The sequence below is a fragment of the Drosophila simulans genome, chromosome X, assembly GCF_016746395.2.
Source record: "Drosophila simulans strain w501 chromosome X, Prin_Dsim_3.1, whole genome shotgun sequence".
Lineage (NCBI taxonomy): Eukaryota > Metazoa > Arthropoda > Insecta > Diptera > Drosophilidae > Drosophila > Drosophila simulans.
In genome coordinates, this window is record NC_052525.2 from 13,930,109 (window position 1) to 13,943,472 (window position 13,364).

General features: G+C 41.4%; 1 protein-coding gene across 1 annotated transcript; it reads left to right on the plus strand.

Annotated features, from left to right (window-relative positions):
• Nucleotides 1-10,517: 10,517 nt before the first annotated feature.
• Nucleotides 10,518-12,179, plus strand: LOC6725947. The gene is made up of 3 exons (XM_002106894.4): nucleotides 10,518-10,929; nucleotides 11,143-11,376; nucleotides 11,500-12,179. The coding sequence occupies exons 1-3, from the start codon at nucleotides 10,845-10,847 to the stop codon at nucleotides 11,616-11,618; spliced, it is 438 nt and encodes a 145-aa protein (XP_002106930.1). The 5' UTR covers nucleotides 10,518-10,844; the 3' UTR covers nucleotides 11,619-12,179.
• Nucleotides 12,180-13,364: the final 1,185 nt, after the last annotated feature.

The following is a 13,364-nucleotide window of genomic DNA, read 5'->3' on the forward strand; positions in this document are numbered from 1 at the left end:
ATTTCCAACATAAATATCTCGTTGATTAACTTTGAATTTTCGGGCGCTGTGTTGGCGCTGTCAACATTTGCCATTTCAATTTGGGCGCACGCATCTCATTTGCATTCGCAATAAAGCTTTTCCAGGCCGGAAAAAGTGGGCGGAGTGGGCGGGCGGCGTGGATTCCTCATTATGACACTTGAGTACGCCTTTTAGAACGATTGGGTAAGTCGAAGTGGTTGTGGCAGTGGGCGTGGATTTCGATGTGGAAATGGAGGTAGAAACCACTCCCAATTCCGTGCTCATGTGGCGTAAGCACATTTCCCAGCCAAAACTCGAGGTGGCTGCAGATTTATGTTGCGTTGCCGCGACGGCCATAAATTACCATATTAATCGCCGAGAGGTGTTAAAGTTAAAGTCGGAAGCGGACGGCACCAGCCCCAAGAAAATCCCATCTCAGCCCCAAAAGTCGAAGATATGAACTCGGCATTATGCAGCTGGCCATGTCCGAAAATCCAAAGCGTACGGCTTTTGACTGTCTGACTGACTGACTTCGAGTTGGCCAAAAGAAACGCGCATCTGCCGTACAGCAAGTGTCTTGGCCCTCTTCGACTTTCACCCATTGCGCAAAATGTGCCCAACCATTGAGATCTTCAGATGGAGGAGTGCCAGCCGATCGATCGCCAAAGTGTTCAGAGAAAGCATTTAGGATTTATTGGGATGCAGCGTATTTCATTAAAATAATATTCCAAATTATGTAAACATAATTTGCTAAAGTATTTTGAAAGCAGCCCATTAAGTCATAGCCTAACTATTGGCTTAAAAGTGAAACAACATATTTCTTAATTCAATTCACAATAACTTTGTGATCAAGTCTACAGGTTCAAGAAATATATATTATGTTACATTAAGCACTTATTTAAATTGTAATTATTGCACACTATTTGAAGTTGCTCCTCTTTTCTGCACAAGATTTTTTGACACAGATGTACCTTACAATTTAGAGGCATTTAAAAATTGCGCAATAGCCAAAACTTAATTCCCCGAAACTGTGTAACTACCTGTGAGCACACTTATGTTTTAACAGCGCTTAGTTTAATTTTAAATTATGGTGTTTACCTGCGATAGTAGCGGTGATTTTTGTTTACCACTTTTTCGGATATTTTCAACCATTATTTACCTTGCACTGTAGGTCGGCACTGGACAGGTAACAATTTTTCATTTTTCATTTTATAATTCATTTAATAAAGGTATAATATGTGTGCCAAAATCATCAGTCATGCAGTTACCATTTTATTTCTTAATTATTGCTCAAAAGTATTTAAAAACTTATATTTGAATTGGATTAGGACCACTGTTCACCTTCAAAGCAAACCAAATAAAGGCTTGTTGCATGCGAAAAGGGTCCCAAAACGAAAAAGTGTCGCCACTTCAGCGATGGCTAAGATGTATATAATACATTTTCCGGGTTCGCAATTCGGGGAAGTCGCGCACTTGTCCCGCTTATGTCATCCGGCGATTTTCCCTACGGCGGAGTCTGTCACCTGCCATCGTTGATCACTCAAGTGCTTTGCCTTCAACTTCAATTTCGATTTCGATTTCAACGTGAAATCCAACGGTAGCCAGTTGTTTTGGCCGTGTTTTTCATTTCATTTCGGCCGTGTGTTCAATTAACTTTCACTGCTAGCTGGCCAACGCCTCGAGGCGCCCTTTTCAGCTTCTCAAATGGCTCAAATGGGTTTCATTGCACGCATTGCTTTCGATTAGCGGCTATCCAAAATCAACAGCATGGGCGGAGTCGTCTGGGCATCGAGGGGGTACTTTCGGGGTCAACACCTCCGATAGTGTCCGCATTCGGTGGGTCGTTGGTTATTATCTAATCAGGTGGTCAGGTAGTCGTCCGGCCACATTGATGGACACTCGGCAGTTCAAGAGGCAAACAAGCCGTCAATGCGAGATGATCCCCCGTGGCGATCTGCTGATCAGGGGCGTGGCTGAATTCGGTATCCCACGGAGGGGCCAGCGGGGATTATACAATGCCGGAGAGGATCGAAAGTTTTAAATAATTATTGCCAATTATGCACTCATTATCGGAAGGGTTTCCCATATTGTTCACATCATTAGGTCGCTTGATTGGACTGTTAAAAATCTATTTAATTGGCCAAAAGATAAGTTAAACATTTACAATAGTACATTTAATGACTTTCTAATAATTTAATCTATTTACCGTACGAAAACAATAAATCGAACTCTACCCAAGATATTTATAATTAAGCTTAATCAACGAAATCATTGATATTCGGTTAGCATTTCCCTTGAAAGGCTAATCCCTTCTCCATTGCTTACTACCAATGCTGTAAATTAATTGAACATTTTCCAAGGCAACACAACATTTGGCCTACATATTGGCATAATCGGATTGCCTTTTGCTGCGACGTCTGGTTAATTAGCCACGCATTTTCCCGCTCCGCCGTGAACTTTGCAGAAATTCGAAAACAAATGCATCCCACAAATAGCCCCAAACAAGGACTTCCTTTCGCTGGCGGTGGTGGGGGCTTGGGGTGTTGCAGTTGCAGTTGCCACACACCGGACGTGCGGCATTCTGTTTGCTACCAGCACCACCAGCCATTCTTATCCACGAAACAGCCAGCCTCGGCACACTGGAATGTAAGGTCGAAGGTGTATTGTATATGGAATTATAATATTACATATAAATTATGAAAGTATCTCAAATTACTTTTGCGAATTTGAATAATATACCTGGAATAATATATTCAGCTTCAGTGTGTGTATATTCCGCACAATCCTTTGCAAAGTCGAATTTTTTGCTTGCTTAAATGGCCTTCTGGTCCCACTGTGCCCCGCCTCCTTTTCAGCGGAACATGGCTGTCATGGAAACTTTTGAGAGCCGCACCAGCTTGGCATCGAGCCCAGCATCGAGCAGCTGATTATGCGCTGTATGCTTTGTGTTTGATATGTCATAAGCTTGTTTGTTTGCTCTGCATGCATGCAGTACGAAAGCTGTCGCATTCAGACCAGAATCACTAAAAAAAACACGCATTTATGTTTTTAGCAAAGAAGGTCAGAAGAAATCATACACTATACCCATTTGGGCCTATTTAATAGGCAACAATAAGATAAATAACATAAGAAATAGTTGTTGGTCTAAAACTTAAATATTACCCATTATGAAATATATATATATAAAGACAAGGATACAGTATAAAATATCATTATATACATAAGTACGTGCTAAATTATTTAAGATCAAAAGGCTTATAATGAAATAGTTTTAAGATATGAGTATTTAGCTTTCTGAAATCGATAGATAGGTATAGAAGACATTTAAGATCATATAGATACAACCTCTTCAAAAGATACTTTTTTCGCCTGATCCCAATGATCGTCAGTATCGTTTTTTTTATTTTCTCTGTGCTGGGTGGATAATGGGGCAGTAGATTGTGGGTTGCCCAAGAAGCGGCAGACATATGCGAATTTTATTTTGCTTTTATTATTATTTTGCTCGGTTTTCGCATCTTTTTCTGTCGCTGTTGCTGTTCGGTTGTGTTGGCATTTGGGCGAAAGTGCAAACAGCAGCAGCAGCAGCAACAGCGCTCTCGAAATGTGCAAATATCAGCCAGTGGGCTCCCAGGTCGCCTCCGCCCCACCATGTGCCATATACCATCACAAAAATCACCCGTCCTCCAGCCGACATCCACATCCAGCATTTCCCACTATCATTTGGAGCACGCAACTGCGGTCTTTTCGGTCTTCAATGGTTGGTTTTCCGGCGGCGCGGAGAGGGGTAAAGAGGGGCGTGTGTTGGCACGGGGTGCCAAAATCAAATAACATTTGCCGTAATTACACAAGTACTCAACTATATTTATGCTTATTTATTTGCACACACTCGCACACACAAGCTGCAGGCGATGTCTTCGGATCAGCAATGGACTTGGGACTTACGACTTGCGACTATGAAAACCCCAAACCCAACACTAATACGCCCCGTGTCCCCGCTTTCCTTGCCACATTTTTGCGTACGCAAATATTTTATCATCTCAAGGCACTTCCGCACCTTTCGCCCAACAAATGCCCTTGCTAAGGTCCAAGTAAGTTATCGGATCATCTCGACATATATATTGTTATCTCTAAGATGCTTATAACTTTCATATAAGCAATCGCTTAGTCCAAAATACTCTCAGACCTTTTATAGGGTACCTTTGGTACTTGCGAAAGTCCGAGTTATAGTAATCCTGACTTTTGGCCAACTCCACTACTTACCGGTATGGAAATGCGACTCGGAAGAGAGGCCATCTCGAAATCACCAAGGTCAGTGTATGCAAATTTCGCAGTGCCTACATCTATTGACTCTGGGATGCTGCATCGTAGCCCCAATCTCGGTCCCCAGTTCTCCATTCCAAGCCCTAAGTTCGAGATACGAAGTCCCCAGTCCCCATCGCCATCACCATTACCCCACGGATATCTCGACACGCTTTCCCAGCAACTGTTTTGTTTGTCTACCTGTTGTGTGTTTAGACTTGGTCTTGGTCTTGCTCTGGGTCTTCGTAGCCGCCCCAATCCCCTCGTGTGCTTGGCCGTGGCCACAGTGCATAATTGAAATGCAAATACCGAGAGATGTTCCGGCTGCACTTGCAACACCAGAAATACTAAAAACTACGGCAAAATTCAAGAGGCGACAACAGCAATTCAAGTGCAAGTGCTGATATTTTCGTACCCCTGGTTGCCCAACCCGAATTAACTCAAAACTGAACCCCATGATGCAATTACCCACAATGGGCCACTTAACACTTGGGCGTGATCGGATCAACAAGAAAACCAGGGGTTGCATAAAACGGGGCCCTGCTGATCTGATGATGTCCGGGATTAGACCTGAAAGTATGTACAAACGCTGGACTGGGAAAAGAGGCTAAGCCGAAAGAAAAACGAAAGAGATTCGCTTGTTAGATGTTTATCCATCGGCCCCCTCCTCATTTTGCTTGTTTGTTGTTTAATTGGTCAAGAGAAAAGCGCTGGTAATCAGCGGACCAGCTCCCTAACGATACTGGGGAAAAGAGTTTGGGGTGCGGCGTTTCATAATTCGTAAGTAAGTAAACTGCAAGATGTTACAACTGGCTACGCATGAAAAAAATAACTGACGCTTCCTCATAATAATGCCTACATTAATTCAAAAGTATAAAAAACGCCAAGCAATGTTATGTTTTTCAAAAGCTGCACACGTAAACAGATAGATCTTAAGATTGATTTCTTTTGTTGGAAGTCGGACATATTTGTATGTATATTTAATGCTCCACTTTCATATAAATTTAGTAAAGATTGTTCTCTGACCAGCACTAAGTGGTTTTCTTGACCCGCAGCTTAACCCGCAGGGATGCTTATGCAACTGCTTCCAAAACGGCTGATTTTTTGCCCGCCTATCGATTGTGTGGCAGAGTTTTGCATCATTTTATTGGCCACACAACGGGGGCAAACAATTAAAAGCCTAACAAAATATTGCCCCCGGCGGTGGCAGCAGAAACATGGCAAAAACATTGATGACAATGACAACACCGCTCGTTGGTCAATTTCATTGTGTTGACTTTGTAATGCCAGCAGCAGCGAACAGCAGCGCAATAAACAACAAACAAATCAGGCAACAATAGTGGGCAAATAAAATTATTTAGTCGCCGGTCGTAATCATTTTTGTTGGCCCTGCAATCGCGCAGATACTCGAGAGCTCCTCTAAATTTTGCCAAATCAATTTGACCCAAGTTGAAAATAAATTCCCGCACCCAAAGGCAACGAAATTTGGCACAACTTTCTTTGTTATCGGTGGCCGTAAAAGGCCCCCATGTGATGTCATATCCATGTGTATCTAGTATCTAGTATCTTGTATCTGGAGCAAATTTCTGTTTGTTGCTACATTTTTGTACGGCAATCAACGAGGAAACTTAGGGAGCTCGAAGAAAAAAGAAGAAGTTCCAGGGATGTGAGTGAAAATTAGAAGTTGCAGCACATGCTATTCTAACGAAAACAATACTAAATTAAATACATTTTAAAGAATCAAACCTTGGTTCTACAAGGCATTCTTTGACATAATTACTATATGTTAGTGTCTATGGCTATCTGGGAAGAAAGCCCAGGACATCAACGAATCATATTTGCGAGCAAGAACTCAGCTAAAAACTGACATTTGATTAGTCTCAATACCGGTGCACGGCAAACTTGTCGAAACAAACAGTGACCTAGTACGAGTATCTAGTATCTATTCCCTTTATGGTTGGGCAGTTCCCTTGGCAGATACTTAGATACTTGGATACTTGAAGAGGGGTCCCCAGAGCCGGGCAACTAACTGGCTTCCTTCCTCAAAGTAATTAAGCCGAAAAAGTATATCGTATCCATGAGATACCATGGCAAACCCATGCCGCAGTAACCGAGCTTTTGTATCTTTTGCATCTGGAGAGTTGCTCTCTTGACGCATTTGCATGCTTATTACTTATTCTTTATGCCGTTTGTTTGTTTGCTCTCATTTGGCCATTTTCCCCTCAACCCCAGGTTTCCCTGGCTGTCGTCCACTCCCCGCCCAAATTTGGCCCTGGTTCTGGTCCTGCTCCTGACTTTGACTGTGACTGCTCATCCTGGATTCGACTCCTCGTCTCTTGTCATAATTCCCAGCATTTAACATGTTTCTCTTGTCCAAATTGTCAGAGTTGTCAACTTGTTTATTGCATTTCAGTTTGTCATATAAGCCAGAGCGATGTGGGTGCCATTTTCCGGGAAAATGCGAATGGGAATGGGCAGGGAAATGGGGCGTGGCGGGGCGGGGCGGAGCGGAGCGGGTCTGGTCGGCAAAACACTTGGATGGACGACGAGCTAACGACTCCCCCAACGTTCCTAAAAGTTTTCATTGACGTTGATGAAGTTGTAGCTGCTGCTGCTCTGCCTTTTGTGGCTTTTGCATTTTATAGAAACTGTCAAATAATAAAGCTAATTTGCATATTTTCCGCAGAGAAGCGTTGGCGTTTTCTTTTCTCCGCTCTCGGAAAAACTATGTGAGTGTGAGTCGCATTTCCCAGTTCTCAGTTTACAGCTTATCTACAGCTGCAGGCATTCTGTATATATTAAATGAATGCCCTGCATTGCTCAGGATTCGCCTTATTTTTCATGGCCTTAATAATGAACCCCTCTGAGCGGAGATGGAATTCAATTTATTGGGGATACAATTTAATTACAGCTCTTTTCGCTTGTTAGGTTATCGTAAACTTTTAAATGAATTTATGAGCAGCCATCTGCTTTATTTAAAATATAATATCGTTTGAAAGCCCAACTCATGTTAACATATTATTTCCTTTAAATATTGGCACTTTTACATTTTGTCTGCAAATAACTTGGGCAAATATAGCACAAACATAAACAAACACATCAGTGGCACCATCAACACATTCGAGAAGAACTCCACAGAGCGCAAATATTGGTTTTGTGCCACAAAACATAGCTAGCAACAACAAAAGGCAGCTAGAGCAACGAAAATAACAATAATAATTTTAATAAGAATAACAACAGCCACAGCTTTCGTCTACATATTTCTAATAACAACATATTTCTAATAAACAAAATATTCACGTTGTAATAATAAATTGTCCACGACATGTAACATAATTAATGGGAACTGAGTTTTTTGCCAGAAGTTAGTTTATGTTATTATAAAAACTATGTTCATTCTAAATTAGTTGTTTTTATGGAAAGGTACGCCAATAGTGTATTTCTGCAATCCGTAACTTTGTTAATTGTGTTTCGATTTGAAAGTGAAACATTTATACTATTTTTAGTTTAATTCTCTGCAATAAAATGTATTATCTACACATTTGTCTTTAAATTTAAACTTAAGACGTCCTTAATATTATTAATTTACAATTTTGAAGTGATATATCTCTAAGTGTATGGATTTTAGCCTGTTTACATTCCGAAGTTTGTAACTAAAAGGCTTTAAGTTGAAGTAGAACTCCAAAAAGGTTATCAACAGTTTCGTTTTGCTATTTGGCTATTAAAGTGCGAAATTTAATGCTTTAATTCCCTAAAATGTTGTAATTTTCGTACAAATGAATTCGAAAATTCAGCACTAGTTTACTAATCGCCATTCACACGTTCAATTATGGAAGCGTGCGGCGGAAACTACGATTGTTACCATTGCATTTTGGCGGTGGCCAATTGGTTTTTAGCCGGCATATAAATCAAAGCGCCCACAAATAAATATTTTATACAAAACAAAATGGTTTTTCGATGGCCATTACATGGCCGTGCATTGTTTACGAGTTTAATTTGGCTTATGCCTTGTGGACCCTGCCCATTTCCATGCCCCCAAGTGGCCCCTTTCACCGTTTCTGAATTGGCCAGAAAGGAATTTCAGTTGCGGCATCCATTTTTGTGGTCAGTGGACAATGGGCGAGCAATCGCAGGTGGTAACAGGTAGGCAAACGAGGCGGGACGGCGTGTTGAAAGGGGGCTGGCGGGGCACAGGTGCGGTAACTGGGCGTGGCGGGCGTTTAATTGAGGTCACTCATCGCGGACTGGAAAGTGGTCGTCGTGTAAGAAGCAGAAGTGACCTGTTTACCTGCAAGACGAACACGAACTTCAAGATACTCATTCAAAACACAGAAAAAAAGGGGAGAGAGTGAGATAAATTCCAGCGAAACGAAAAACAATAAATATGCCGTGAGCCGAGAGGAAGGGAGATGGGGAGATGGCCGATGGGAGATGAGAGAGGGAGATGCCGATGACGCGCGTGGTAAAAGTAAGGCCTCGTCTGCGGTTACGTCACATGTATCTATCAGATACGCGCTCGATCGCCAGCGCACACTGGACCTAAAAAAAACTGGTGCTAATATAAAATTGGTTGTCAACCTTTTTTTATGGAGCTCACGCACACACATCTTACAACTAAAAAATAATCTACATTTAAATTAATTAATTTATAAACCTTCAAATATTTTTATTTAGATTCTTTTTCCATCTGAAAACCAATGTGGCTCGCAGCGGTTGTCGCACTGTTCTATTGTTTTTATGGTTTTCTGCCCGCAGATGCACTGAATTTATATATAAAATATAGTATCTAAGATATATATTTAAAACATAGAGTAACATATTAATGATCTGGCCCATTTGAATTGATATGTTTACAGCCAAGCCCGTCTCACATCTTTTTGCCCAACGAATTGAAAATTTGCCCATGTACATCTCCAGATACAGATACAAATTGTTCAGCTGACTGGCCTACATATTGGGCATTTTACCTTTCCCTCGCCGAAAATTGTGACACTGCGTGCGTGAGATCTAAATAGAGGGAGGCCCATCCATCTTGTTATCTACAAGTACGCATTTGTATCTCTATAGGGATGTATCTGCATCAGCATATCAACATCTGCAGCAGGTGATGACATCACTTGTGTAATTTTTTGTGTGTGTTTGGAGAGACATGACAAGCGGATTTGCATCAAAAAACGTGCAACAAATTTACAAGATAATCAACGCAGAGCGACGGACGACAAGCACATAACGAGATACACGTACTGACAGATACTCAGATACTCGAGTCAGTTGCAAGTGCAAATGGAAATCAACATTGAAATGAAAACGAAAATGAAAATGAATGCAAAGGGCAGTGGAAATGTACAAATCATATTTGTTTTGTTTTCAAAAGGGCTCCCATTTTATGCTCACTTTCATCAGCTGCATTCAAATTGCTCTTGGGCAGACTTAAACCGGGCTCAATTCACTGGTCAAAAGCAGCTGTAGTTGCCAGTTAATTAAATGAAATTACATTTGGGAGCCACTTCGGCAGTTCCGACCGACTTGCAAAGGGACTTTCGCTGCTGCACCGAGATTACCGCTGGTGAAAGTAGTCGGGGATGGTATCAGATACAGATCGGGATTTTGAAATAGTTTAATCTTCCAGAATGTGATTTCTGCACTCGCCATCCATTAGCATAATGGCCAAATATCCAAAGGTCTATTAGCAACTCGCACCCAATCAAAATGAAACACTTTTACTTTGCTTTCCGCGTTTCGCTTTAAACGATTAACAATTCGAAACGAAAAAAAAAACGAACTCAAACCCTTTCTGATCTTTGTTTTATGCGCATAATTCGAAATTTATTTTATGTCTTATTAATTTTACATAAGCGACCGCTTCCGCGAGTCTGGGAAAATAACTTTGGGATGGGATGGCTTCATGGCAGATGAAGCAATTAACAGGCCGAGATGAAGTGGAAAAGTAAAAGTTGAACAAGGCTGCAGCTGCAGGTGGCAAAAGTCCGCGGCTGAATTCGAATTGATTTCGCTGCCAAACGAAAGAAATGTGTCAACAGCCAGAAATTTTAAAATTCGAAATTTGAATTTTGAACCTGAATCTGACTGCGTGGGAGTTTTCAGCTGAGTTTTGCCAATCAAGCTGTCAGACCAATCGAACCGAACAATAAAATAATATAAAACCCCGTGCTTCGATTTGGTTCAGCATTGGCGGCCCCCGTAACTTTCGATGACTTTTTTTGGTTTTGGTTTTGGTTTTGGTTTTTTGGGGTCTCAGCTGGGGAAGCTGGAAAGCTGAAATCCGAGATCTGAGCATCAACTGTCGTGTCATTTGCTTTGTTGTCGTGCTGTCTGAAGAGCCATCAAATCAAATTATATATGAATTTGTCACAAGTTGAAAGCGAAAGCCGCACCGATCGGCCCGGCAGACAACTCTATAAAGGTTTCCTTTGTTGCAGTCGACAAACGGCAGTTCCAGCATCAGCATCATCACTCGGCATCCCAAACTCGAGACGCGATACTCGACTTTTTTCCCAGAGGATCTCTTTCTACAGGCATTCCAAATGTTGCGCATACGCAGTGTGAGCCACGTGCTGCTGCTCGTTCTAATGGCAATCGTTGTGGTGACGGCAAAACAGGAGAGTTCAAGTAAGTAAAGATACTCGATACTTTTCACTCCTATTTAGATTGTTGGCCATTTGAAATGATCGTTCATAAATGTTTTTGTATGAGTGTGTTTAAGTTAAAATTGAATATTCATTTGAAGAGCAAATTGCTCACATTCAAATGAATCAATTATAGTAGTGACCCAACTCCAGAGTTGACTTAGGCCAGTAAACAACCGATTTCTTGCTCCTTCAGCGCGTCAATTTGGTGGCCAGAACTTCGGCAACGGCTTGGGTCCCTCCTTCGGTGGCGTGGGCGCGGGTGGTCTGGGGCCTGGGGCCGGGTTTGGACCCGGATCCGCTGCCGGATATCCGGGACAAGGCGGCTACGTACCACCGCAGCAGCCGGGCTGCCCGCTGTGCGACTCGTCGGTTTACTCGTACTGCTCGCACAAGATGGTCCACGATGCCTGTTGCTGCGATTTTCCAGGTAATTAATCAAGGGCTTGGGGGCGAATGCCTTTGGCGACATTATTTATGCACGCCCTTTAATCGCCTGCATTTATTAATATTATTCAATTTGACGCCGACCGTAATGCGCTTTAACCCGCAGGCGGTGCCCCGCAGTTGAGACCGCCCCAGTGTTTGTACTACGACTGCTCGCTGCTGTATGCCAAATCCTGTTACGAGCACGCCCTCATCAAGAACTGCTGCTGCAATAATCCCTACTGACGCGCCCATTTATCGGAAAAATCGAGAAGTATAGGGAAATTGGAAATGGAAAATGGGTAATGCGGAGCGCCAAGTGATTTGTTTGCACTTCGGCTTCATTTATTTATTCAATCCATTTAAAATGCATGTGCGCAGCGCGGACAGCTATGTTTTTAAATCAAGTTTGTGCGATTGCTTGAAGCGCACTAAATTAAATTAAGTAATTTATTTGACAACCAAATTCTTTTGTGCCTGCTTACTTTGAATGTTTTGAAAATTAAGGGGTTAATCCGAAACTTAAATTGGCAAAGCAGCGAACTTAGCCATAATATTTAATATATATATATTAACTTGATTTGAATAATCAATACAGCCATGTTTAATTGCAATTGCCAATGAAAAATTGCATTGGTTTCAAAATGGGAGCCATGTTTTTGGGGTAAATATGATTTAAACTTTTTCGAAGCCCTTAATTAAATACTTTCTGCACTGCATTTGCCCATTTGGACGCAAACTTGTTCGCCGGATTATTCGGCATTAATAATGTGTTCAATTAATTCATGGCTTTTGTTTTCATTTCACCTATTCGCCGACTCATTTATCAATTGTCGTGTTTCGCTTCACTCGGCGTTATTAGCATAATGAATGTTTTCTCCCCAGATTAATTGATTTTTAATACGCAGCCATAATCGGCACACAAATACGCATCTACTACGGTTTTTTTGTGTTTTTCATTATCTAATCCCAAATTATGTGGCTTAATAAATTATTTACGAGAAGATCACATGTATGTTTTTAAATGCGATGGCGGCCATAAAGTATACAACTTTCCATTTACACGCTCATTTAAATCTAAATTAATTAGTTTGAGCACAAACGCGTCCAATTGTGAATAAATGAGGCCCAAGAAATGAATGCCGAAACCAAATAAACAAAATACGATAATTTCTTCTCTTTTTCCCTACCCCCCCCGCTGCTAAAATAAAAACAAATCTGAAAATTTCGTTGGCGATTATTAGATGACAGAAAAAATAAAAAAAAAACAGCGTTGAGAAGATAAAACTTCTCTGGATTCCGCGCTTTCTTCAGTCCCTTTCCATAAATCTAAAATTATAAAAATCTCTCGTAATCTGGCAACAACAACAACAACAACTGCAAAAATTCAAATCCAAGGCGCGCCAAGAAATATTAGCATATTACATAAGAATTTTCACTTTCATTTAGTATGAGTAGGATCCACTCCCCTCGATTCCATTCCATTTGAGCCCAGCCGAGTTCAGATGAGATGACGAAGTCACCGAGTTGAGACCCCTCTCGGCGAATACTTTTTGCTTGATTAGCATAAATCTCTATATTAAGTGGCTCGCCTTGCCCCCCTCCATATAAATATTTTTTGCTTTTTGTGATTTTTGGGTGGGGGCTATCCGACTGACAGGCGGCAAGGCCGTTTGCGGATGGAGAAAGCCACATACCCTATAGTCCACATTACGAAATGGGTCCACTGGCCCAGCTGTTTATTCAATATTTATAAAACTGATTTATACCACGTCGCTGCTAATCCGTTTATTTCCGTGATGCATCGCCCAATTTGTTTCAATTTGGTTACGATGACGAAAAGAGTCTGATCCGGGTTTCACTTCGATTGAAATCTGTTTAAGGTAACCCCTTAATTGAAAACTTTTAAACGAAGTATCTAATTCCTAGAGCTCAATTCCCTATTATAAGAAGTGTTTTCCGATTTCGGCTTCATTTTGACCAGATTCGAGC

Excerpts from the sequence above, each read along its gene's own strand:
- LOC6725947 (XM_002106894.4), top strand. The coding sequence starts at position 10,845 with ATGTTGCGCATACGCAGTGTGAGCCACGTGCTGCTGCTCGTTCTAATG. Across the intron at positions 10,930-11,142 it reads GGCAAAACAGGAGAGTTCAA|CGCGTCAATTTGGTGGCCAG; the intron begins GTAAGTAAAGAT and ends TTGCTCCTTCAG. Across the intron at positions 11,377-11,499 it reads CTGTTGCTGCGATTTTCCAG|GCGGTGCCCCGCAGTTGAGA; the intron begins GTAATTAATCAA and ends TTTAACCCGCAG.